Below are 11,394 nucleotides of genomic sequence, written 5' to 3'. Positions count from 1 at the left end.
ATCTCCCCGCCTATTCACCTTCCTCAACAAATTCCCAAGCATCTGTTCTCCGCCGGCCACATGATCAACCAAGCTAAGTAGCGCCGGCCGGGGGCAATCAAAAACAACCGGCACTCTCAACCCTGGTCTCGGCCAGCGTCGCTCTCTTTTCCACATCGGATGACCTTTACGCATCCATGCGGAGGGAGGATATGGTACGGCCTAAGAAAAGACCAGGCCGAGGTAAAAGAAGCCGCCGCAGAAGAAGCCGATGCAGAAATTTTTTTACAAATTACTTGCGCAGAATATACGCTCAAACGTACATCGGAGCCCATACCACGGCATAGACTACGCTGGGGGGCAAATTATGGGGCATATTCTTGCACCGCCGACCAAGTCAACATATCGAGCAAGGTCAAAGATATCCACAAAGAAGTCAACGGCTTAGGCACCTAGCCGATCGACCCATCGGCTGTCGGCTGGTCTCGGCATGGCAACTTGCCAGCCGAGGCACATACCCGCGTACTCACATCCAAGACCCCTCGGCGGTGAGTCAACAGGGCCCGCCGGCCTGCCATAGGTCCCTCGGCCGAGGGGTAGATCAGTCTTTCCACCTGCTAGCCACTTGGCCACTTGGCCACTACGTGACAAAAGGTGAAAGTCTATAAATACTCCTCAACCTTCATTGAGGAAAGCATCCACAACTTAACCTAAGAAACACTATTCATCTGGTATAATCTTCCTTATCTCTCTACAATATACATTTAGCCAAGGAACAACTTATCCCCTAAGTTACTGACTTGAGCGTCGGAGTGAGTACGCTTGGCACAAAGCCAAGCCCTCATTTCGTTCATTGTTGCAGGAGAGGCCGAGAGGAACGATAAAGACAAGAAGGATTCAACCAAGGACATCATTCTACAAGCAACGGGTGGTAACGAATATCTGCTCTGGGATTACACCCGGAACAATAAATATTATAAAATTATTTATTTAATTTATTTACATAATTTTTAGAATATATTTAATATTTTACTAATTTTAATATAATTCACATATACTCCGTATAAGATATTACGTTTACAAAAGTTCAATTTTGTGTAATTCATTCAGATATTTTTTCCCCAAAATGTGTAATAAATTGCATACACCATTTTTAAATTTATAATTTATAATAAGGTTTATTGTATGCTTATAAATTATATAAATAAATGAAATTGAATTTTTTGGTGCAATTTTAGTTAAAAATAAAAATTGGGTTGAATTTACTATTAACAAAGTCAAGGGATCTAATCACTACATTTGAAATTTAAGAGATAATCTCACAATTGACAAAAGTAAATAGACTAATCACCACTTCCGCGGTTAATATAACTATTACAAAAAATAAAATGATAAATAAATAAATGACTGGAATGAAGGAAGAAGGAATATGATGCATGAGTCATGACGATTTTATTTGATAAATTCATAAATTATTTGTAAAATAAAATGCAGTGGCGGATTTAGGGAGAGGCTAGAATAGGCGCTCGTTCTGCTGCCCAAGGAAAAATTAGGTTTAGTTAAAGGGTTATGATAAATACAACCCAGTGGGTTGTATTTAAGCAACTAAAAGAGGAAATAAATAGTTAATATATGCATTAATTGCATTGATTTATGTGTAATTTACTCTCTAATTTCTAAATTAATGTCAAATATAGAAGGGTATTAAATGCTTAAATACAACCAGTGAGTTGTATTTATCATTTCCCTTAGTTAAAATTACCAATTTTTTTTTCCAAATTTACCATTATTTATTCACTCTTGCTGAAATTTTTTCGTTTCCTAACCGTAAATCCTAGCTTCGCCACCATTTAAATGCAAAGGCCAAAGAGTAATAAAAGAGGTGGGTTTGATGATTGAGTCACGGGTAATGTATCCTGCTGAAAATTAATTGCATCCACCTTCTTGTATCTCTTTTGTTGCTAAAGTTGACATTTCTAGACTCTCGCTTTCTCCTTGTTCCATACTCCATAGCCTCCTAATTATTCCTATTTTTACTCTTGATGACAAAGAATATCCATCCCAACTTTTTTACTTTTTACTTTTCTTATTCAACTTTTCAACTTTGGCCAAGGAATTAATGCTCTACTTGAGTGGTTGAGAACTTGAACTCTCTCCTTTTAAGAACTTCTCGTTTGTAAGTAGAGTCAACAAGTTTGATTAAGGATAAATTATAAAAATTTTTAAAATAAGACGGTCTTATCGCATCATACGGTCTTTTTATCATTTATTTTTGTTTGGTACTAATAAATGAATGACTTTTATACAAATGGATCGTTTTATAGCGTAACTGCATGAGATCGTCTCACACAATAACTACCGTATAATATACACCACGGAGTATATTTTTTTATAAGGAAATGAAATTAGGTGAAGGTTCTACATTAGAAAGATATAGATAATCTTGTCTATTAAAAAAATAGGTGAAATTCACAAATTTTTCTTCCAAAAAATATATTTTTATACAATGAATCTATTAATAATCTAATTGTATTTATTAAATAAGGAAATTAATAATTATAATGTATTTCATTATATAATTCTTTCTATTAAAATTAATCTTTTCATCAAATTATATAATTTTCACTAAACACTAAAGTATAATATTTTTACTATAGTATAAATAATATAAAACTATAAACTATTAAATCTTTTATTGATGCTATTATTTGAAAATGACTTGACTCATACTATTCATATTATGTATAAACAAAACTATAAATCGTTTTGAGTTTTGATTACTTTCATAACAAAAAAACTGAAAGAATTTATAAATTGGTATCATTAGCTTTGTGGTATAAAAAACTTTTTAAAAATAATACATTCCAGTACATTACTTAATTCTCGTGGATTAATTTTCAGTTTTAATTTTTTTTTTCTCGAAATAAAATACAATAACGAGAAAAATGAACAATTAATGAGATACCACTATTATTTTACAGTTCAGTTTTACTCAGTTTTTTTGAATAATTTTATAGTTCAATTGTTTTTTTCTCGTATCAAAATATAATGACGTGAAATATGAAAAATTAGTAAAGTGTTACTCTAGCATGATTGAAGAAATACAAAAATAAAAATTCTATAGACTATACTGTGCATTTATTGCGCGAGATTTAAACTAGTTAGTTTTTGTGTAAAGCAAATTACTCGGTAGTATTGTAGACTTGTAGTAGTCTCGACAACAATGAGAATGAATTTACTCCATTTACGAGAGGACTTCGATTCTACTATCAATCATTACATACGGAGTACTTAAAAGAAGAAATTATAATATGGAGCGAGTCTTGTTATAGAAGTTGTTAGGATATAAGCCATGATAATGATCATGTATGCTTGAATATTTATCGAATTACATTTCGAGTATCTCAATCATATTAATCGAATTCCGAATTACTTATACTCCACCCTTGCAGTTCGCCTCCAGAAAGCACAAGCAAAGAAACTTGGTGCAGTAACTTTAATAATACAGAGCAAGGCCTTGGAAACATACTCATTATTCAAGATGTTTATCCACCAGCAAAACACGCAGTCACACTATATCTGAGAGCTATTGGAAAACAATGTACGATGAAATGCCGGTATTATATGACTGAACATTGTAATGCTTCTAACTTAAGAATACAAATATGGTACATTGTCTATAACAGCAACCCCGCTTCAAATGTCAAAATGGGTTGAACAAGAAATATCCATCAAATTATAAAATACTCCACCTCCCGTATCCATTTTCAATCCTTATGTTGAGTCAACAACGAATCTCCATGTTGAATGCAATATGGGAATGAACTCGAACCCAAAGCTTCAGCCATCAACTGAACTCGGCCGTCCATAAAAATGAAGATGAAGATACAGGTACATCAATTCATTCAGTCATGAAGCAGTCCATCTTGACATCAGTTACATCAAGTTGTAGAATCTCCGCCCTACAACCTAGTATTGAACCCAGGCTGCACCGCACATAAAAGAAATTCAGTCACAGACATCATAACAGCAGTGCGAACAAACATTGCGACCAAGCTCAAAAGGTGTGAAGGATCAGTCCCGCCTATGGCATCAGCATACAAGGGGCTTGGATATACTATAAGTTGTGTAATTCAGGATTCAGATCCATTTCCGAAGAATTCAACTTGATTTTTTATAAAAATGACTTGACTTTAACCTACGAGGAAAGTACCATTCCACAAATTCATCTATTCAAAGAACAGTGCTAATTTGCCGAAAGAAAAATGATTAATATGTACTATGTACTAGTTTTAGACTTTTGTTTTGAGTTTTAAGCTCTCAGAATGTATTTATACAAGTGCCCTAAACGTAATTTTGTCTGCCTCTCCAATATACCCCTCTTAATCTGAGAAATGTGGGGGCCTAAAATCCCTTGATGAGTTAAGTACAAAATACCTTGGTTGAGTGCGTCCTAGATCCCCGTGCACAAATTCTTTGATGTATGTTCCAGCCTAGATTGAAACAATATGCCAATGTATCAAAATGACAGTCTAGGAAGTAGATAGATTTATAGATAGCAAGAGGACGATAAAGAGAGTTATAAACAAAGTTACTAACACCGACGAAAGGTTTCGTGACTAGTCGGTGGTTCAATCTGGGTATAATACCCAATTTCTATATTGCTTGATGCTTATCCAATCTAACCAAACCACAGATATGAAGATACTGTTTCAGGATTTAGAGTACGAAGGGGGAGTTCTTGGCCATTACACACACCTGGGTACAGAGATGCAGGAGAAAGTATTGGCTACTTCCAGAAATCTTCTCTATCTTCATCCTGCTCGATATTAAATAACATAATAGACTTCATTTTCAGCAAGAGGAAAAAAAAATCTAGTATCGGGTAAAATCGAGGAAAAAAACATTATAGAGGAGGTCTCACCAGTGGATTATCTTTTCACGTTCTAGAGGACTTCGGCGGTGAAGCACTCTCACTGGTGTCCTCTGTAGTACTTGCTGAAGCAGTAAGAAAACAATTTATCAGACGCAAAATTATCATCAAGAATACAGAAATTAATGAGTAGCAGCAGGTACATAAAAAATGCGAGATTTAGTGAACATATATATATATATATAGCCATAGGATGATTATCAAACATCAAAACTACTAACTCATAAAAAGTCAATTACAGATTTACAGCTGACCTAAAAAGCAATTCATCAAATTCAACTGGCAGGCTTTGATGAGAAGACTTATAATGTTAACTATGACAATAAAAAAAATTAAAATCACAAAGTATCATACTCAAGATATTTTTCTATAGTAGAATATTCCAGATTTAATCCAGAGGCTGACTAGTGACAACAGCTAAATCACAGATCAATCTCCAAGAAAAACCACTCCGCCCTAAGGAAGCTGATAAGAAGGGTAAATGTCTAAGGTAAGGGCAACCCAAGCGAGTGACGGCAGTCCTCATCCGTAAACTGCAGGTGGAATTCTTGGTAAATTTCGGATTTTCAACTGTGCTCGTTCAATTGCTGAGCAAAGGTATGGAGGGTTTGGGACATGCGAGCCCTCTTATCAGCAAAGCTCAGGTCACTAAAGGGCTCTACTTTCTCTTGCAGGAAGTCGTATGTCTCCTTCTTAATATGACTCTCTTAGTGGAGGCATACTTCATAAATTCTTTCTAAATTTGCTTGACTGGGCATGATCTCAAAGAGCCTATTACCCAGATGGTGAATCAAAATAATTAAAATAGTAAACAGAAAGAATGGTGTGATTCCTATAAGCTAAACCCACCAAATCCTTTAACGAAGATATAGTCTCCAAGTCTTTTTCCTCTAGTTCGCGAGAAATCCACACCAGGGCAGCATACTCCTTCTGCATAACATTCAAAAGTTTTAACATAAGTTTGTTAGTCATACATACCAATTGAATCCACTACATTAATAAAAAGGATAATCAAGAATTGCGCCAATAGCTACCTGCTTTTCTGCTTCACCTTCACGCATCAGCGTCCACCCTTGTTCATTGACAACTTTGAGATTTTTCACTTTCACCTATACAATTCACAGGTGTATGACAAGACAGAAACGTAAACATTATTCAAACAATCAGACAGCTAAATGAAAAGCTAACTGAAAAAGACTCGGAGGGTTAAGAACGCGGAATGCTATATCTTACCAATTTGCTTTCTGAGTTATTGATTTTGAATTCCATCTCTCTCAATGATGCTTGTGATGGCTCAACCTTGGGATTTTGGATCTCAAGTAAGAATGGGCGTCCAGAACCTAACATTCGGACCTGAAATTTGCAACTCCAAATAAATATAACCATATCCATCAGATTTACTAAACTAATAACTCACATAATCAGTACATCTATATCTTCTCTACCAGCAGCGTGGAACTTGCAGTTATCACCCCTACACATTGGAAGAACACTATTTGCCAAGATCTCCTACACAATTGGGAAAAATTCACCCTGTCAATATCAGCTAAATCACCCTTTAAACTTACAAACATACATCAGAGTATCAGAGGTTAGCAATACCTCAACAGATGCTTCTCCCATTCTTTCATCATCGATAATCCAACGTGTCTGACTCACATTCCTTGATAACTGCGTCACATTGGACATCACATTAAACACCAAGATCTGATGAAGACAAGGCCAGGAGTTTACGCACTAGTGGCAGATATTGCTCAGTTCTCCTATCTCAGTTAATTGCCAAGGCAAAGGGTATGAAAGAGTAAAGGCCAGGCAAATATTGAATACATAACCAATAAACCATGCGCCTGATTACAACCAGAATTGTATTGGTGGTATACTGGTATGGGTAAACTATAGATAGATCGTACAATTACGTGCAACGGTGCAAGTTATAACCGTGATAGAGTAACTAAGGGTTCAAGCCAGCAAGGCAAAATTTGCTAACTTTACTGGTTGTTTTTTTTACCTAAAAATACCCCTTCCCCTGTTTTGTGTAAAGAAAGAAATGTTACAAAATGGTATAAATGGATTGATTCACGATGATAGTTGTATAAAAGGATTGCTATATGATGGTATAAACGGATAGTTTGAAAATGGTATAAATGGATCGTTTCACTCTTTAAATTTCAATAACTGTCAACATATGTAAAATTATGAAATTTGACTTGTGAAAGCAGCATTTTCCACTATGGAACTACTGTACAAGTTTTATAATCTTACAAAATTGTAATATTGTCCCTCTTTATAGAAATTATTCCAGAATATATTGGCAATAGTTAGGAGATAAAAATCAAACCAACACCATGGAAAAGCGGAAACACCATATAAAAACAAAAGGAAGTAGAAAGTATGAAGTACATTATTTAATTGTGTATGTCATTTCTATAGTGGAAAGGTTGTGTGCAGTGGTAGATTCTGCATTGTTGGGAAAGACCCCGACCCATGCTTACAATCTAAGTTCATGCCTATTTCAGATACAAAAACTAGCACCTCGGCACCGCACCCCCAATGATCAATGGTTATGTAGTGGATATTCTAAACCAGAGGTCAGGGCTGTTTGGCTCCCATTTTTTACTGCTCCAAGATCAGCCATTGGTAATGCGCATTTGGACTCTCTAGATCTAGTGACAACATAGTCACTCTAGGATGAGGGCAGGTCAACTACAACGTTTTAGGGGAGTGCAAAAATCAACATAATATGACCAATGTGAGCATGTCTTAATTGGTGTACTCAGAATGCTCTTCCACATACACCAAAGAGACATATTCTTTCAGAGTTGCAGCTCAAAACCCAAAGAAGTTTTAGGGTATGGTATGATTCAGGCAATCTCTGGAGCCAACTTGAAAATCCAAGTAGCATTTGAAAATCAAAAGAAAAAGTTGAGGATGGAAAAGCAACTGATGCAAAATGGTTGCGTACTACTGTAGTAGTGTAGTACGTATACATTCAATGGTTGGAACAAACCAAAGTTTTTTTATTCAGTAGCTTAGTATTACCTTCAAGTATCTGCCACCGATAAAGATGGGTGTTCTATGAAGTTGTATCGTCAAGCAGCATGCGGAAACCTAGAATTATAGAAATTGGTAAAAATCCAAGAACACGTGCCCCCAACAGGGTCGAATGTAATATAGTTCCTATAATCATGACTTATTGCAGAGAGAACAAAAAAGGTACAAATCAATCACCTTCCCATTTGTGAGAGAATTTTCATCCTTCAAATTGTCACCAATATCAGAGCCATTACTAGTTCTTATGCCATTGCTGATACCTGCATTTGGAAGATAGAAACCATCGGCTTTTGATGTCAAAAAAACCATGTATGAACTATAGGACTGATTCATGCTTTTATCTGAAAGCCAAAAGGCAGATAAACAGGAGGCTAATTTTGAAGAAACAAACACTAGTTTTCAGAAAATACAACTCACTTCCGCTGAAATTACTCTGTTGGTCATTTGTCAATGGAAAGAAAGATTTCCATTTCCAATGGAGTTAGTGAGTTATCATTCTTTGGTTTATAGTCAAGAACTCAAGATGATGGGACATCTTACTTGCATGCCTCATTTGTGTCTGTACTCTTCAATTCTCAGCATATATCCATTCACATACATTTAGTTCTCTTTGAACTTGTTGGAAAAAAATTATGAACATACTTTTTTATCCCTTTTTGCCCAGTGGAACTCGTGGATGAAGAAATTTACAAGCAAATAGCAACACCCTTGACTCCAAGCAAATATATGACGTTCAAGGAAACAATTCCCTTTGGAGAGACACATCCAGTATAAGCAAAACAGTAGTATTCATATTCAACTGATAACAAAAGACACATGATGTCCTGAACTAGTATTCAACCTACATAGGTAGCTACCAGTCTAGGCTAATGAACTTGTCAAAGAAGTGCAAAAGCAGCAGACAATAAAATGTAGTCATGCCTGTTTTTTGTTTCTTGTACGCCTGCTTGCTCTCCCTTTCATTTACAGTCTTCGTTGGGTAGTCAGAAGAAGTGTAAGTTAACCGAACACGGAAGGAGCTCGTACCAGATTTGATACCCTGCAAAATAATACGGCTAAATAAACTGCAATCTCGTGATTGAGAAATGTTGTTGCAAACACACAAGTCAGCCAAAAACAAGTTTGAACTTTGGAAAGGTAAGAATAATGCTTCCACATACACTATAGTACTATCATGACAGAATAGACTTACTTCCTGTCCAATTTTCTTTATGTTTTCCTTATTCAGGTTTCTCAATCATTTCTTTACGTTTACCTTTTAAGCATGTAAAGTTACCTTTTCTCTTCATGTGCAACTGTGCAAGTTGCTTTTTCTCCGTTTCTATTTGTTAAGCATACCCTCTCTCTATTTATATGTCATTGTGCCAAAAACAAACGTAAAATTAATCGAGGCGGGAGGGAATACTTACTAACAGTGTCTCGAGGGGCTGTGTGATAGATATCTTTAGGGCATCCTTCACTGAAAGGGCTTCTGATTGAAGCACGTCTTGAAACCAAATTTCTGAACCATACTTCTCTTTTATAAATAACCTACACATTGATTGATAAAGCGAATCATAAACAACATAATTCTGATGATTCCTTGTGAAATAGCAAATTTAAGTGAGTACAAGATAAGAAATGCGATGTCCAATTTCAAACAAACAAATTACAGGGGTGCAAACAGAAAAGCTCAAGATATGTGAGAAGAAACAATAAAAAAACGGTGCATTAATTTCATAAACCGTGCACAGGAAAGAGCTACCAGCCTATAACGAATAATGGCTGTAAACAAGGACAACTAACCTTTTAGCATTGTCTTTCTCCACAATAATAGGAGGGATAGACACTTCAAGAGTAAAATCATCAATTTGATGGCCTTCTTGCCTCGCAAGTTCCGCTATCAATACAGCTAAGTCATTGGCACAATCCTTCTTGACTAGGGATTGTTTCTCATCAGCATAAATAAACTGGAGGATACCAAAACAGACACTACAATAAACATCCTTCTTATCTGATTCCCCCGACAAAGAAACATCAGAACTGAGCTGATCGCCAACAACTGCAGAGAACAAACTAAAGATGCTCGACGAGTTGCAGTAACTTGGACCATATTTCCCCAATAGTCGTAGTACACACTGAGGGCATACCTGGTATTAACACATTACATAATCTACGAGTATTAACTTCACATAATTATCTCATAATATTACATAAAAGAATAGTATTGAGCGTCTGGATGTGATCATTGCACTTCGTAATAAAGATCAAATTCGATAAAGTTGCTTTTCACATAATAGAGAGACATAATGTATTCCAATGAGTGCATATTCCAAAGCCGAGATTAATCACATCACATATATTACAAAAACATCTGACACACCATAGTCCCTTAACCGTGTTCGTGACGTTCCATACATAAGACCAGTAAAATACTGACGACTTCATTGACAGCTTCATAGTTCGTACATAGTGTAAATTGCATTACAGTGAACTCACGAAGGCAGGCCAAGATAATTACATTGCCGAGATTGTATAATTAACGCAAACGAGCGAATTAACTGACAAATAACACGAACATCTGCATTCAACAAGAATTCACAAGACAATCCTGATCACCAAAATTACTCTTTTAGCATCATTATCATAAAAACAAGCAAAACATGAATCTTCCACTGGAATTTGTAAAAATAAAAACAAAAACTAACGATATTCAATCGATAAACAAACGAACAGTAATCAGACTGTTTGTAATGCTACTGATAACCTAATTGAAAAATTAGCAGCGCAAATTCAACAAACAAAATGCAAAATGCAAGATAAAATAAAATAAATTAACGGAAACTATATTATTAACCTCTAAGGATAGTAAGTCCTTAACTACTGCAGGCGGTAGGGATCGAACGACGTCGTCAAGGAGGCGGAGCTCTTCGTCGGCGGCGGCGGCGGAGGATAACGAGTTTTCCGGCGGATGATTTGCGACAGAAATAGATGCTTCGTCGTCTATGGCGGCCATTGTTTAATGATGAAGGTGTGAAGGGAGCTTCAGTTGGAGCTGCAATGGCGGCACAGGTTTAAGTCGAAATTGAAGAACACAGGGAAGTGAGGAACTGCAAAACTGAGACAGAAAGAACAAAGAGAAACTACCTCGAGTTTGACCCGTAAACTCGACCCGTATCGATCGCGTCAGGTTTGGATTTCTGTTTGTCTCAAATCTGTCAATGTTAATTGGGTCCTTACTCATTGTCTCTTAGCCCGAACTAGACCGGATTGTACAACGCAACCCGACTTTTTTACGGATTTTTTCAAAACAAATTATTGTCAATCTGTTTAACCCATTAAGGCTATGTTCTTTGAATCCATTTTTGAAATAATGCTCAAAAATAAAAAATTTGTCGGTTTGGGTCGGTTTTAAAAATATTTGTCAAAATGGTGCCCACGTAGGCTCGGGA

The 11,394-nt window shown here is 36.1% G+C and overlaps 1 protein-coding gene across 2 annotated transcripts; it reads right to left on the bottom strand.

Annotated features, from left to right (window-relative positions):
* Positions 1-3,463: 3,463 nt before the first annotated feature.
* On the bottom strand, positions 3,464-11,175 carry LOC141586523 (uncharacterized). 2 transcript variants are annotated; one of them, XM_074407779.1, is made up of 16 exons: positions 11,090-11,175; positions 10,800-10,997; positions 9,749-10,092; positions 9,373-9,493; positions 8,885-9,002; positions 8,141-8,223; positions 7,952-8,020; positions 6,515-6,583; positions 6,341-6,421; positions 6,146-6,265; positions 5,947-6,021; positions 5,762-5,842; positions 4,904-4,977; positions 4,738-4,798; positions 4,417-4,472; positions 3,464-3,965 (listed from the first exon to the last, which is right to left on the bottom strand). In XM_074407779.1, the coding sequence occupies exons 2-16, from the start codon at positions 10,956-10,958 to the stop codon at positions 3,881-3,883; spliced, it is 1,596 nt and encodes a 531-aa protein (XP_074263880.1). In that variant the 5' UTR covers positions 10,959-10,997; positions 11,090-11,175; the 3' UTR covers positions 3,464-3,880. The 2 variants fall into 2 exon arrangements, with proteins under 2 accessions (XP_074263880.1, XP_074263879.1); XM_074407778.1 differs by lacking the exon at positions 11,090-11,175 and having other exon boundaries at positions 10,800-11,060.
* Positions 11,176-11,394: the final 219 nt, after the last annotated feature.

This window comes from Silene latifolia, chromosome 6 (genome assembly GCF_048544455.1).
Source record: "Silene latifolia isolate original U9 population chromosome 6, ASM4854445v1, whole genome shotgun sequence".
NCBI lineage: Eukaryota > Viridiplantae > Streptophyta > Magnoliopsida > Caryophyllales > Caryophyllaceae > Silene > Silene latifolia.
The sequence above is the reverse complement of the archived record's forward strand: the minus strand, read 5'-3'. Positions and strand labels throughout refer to the sequence as shown.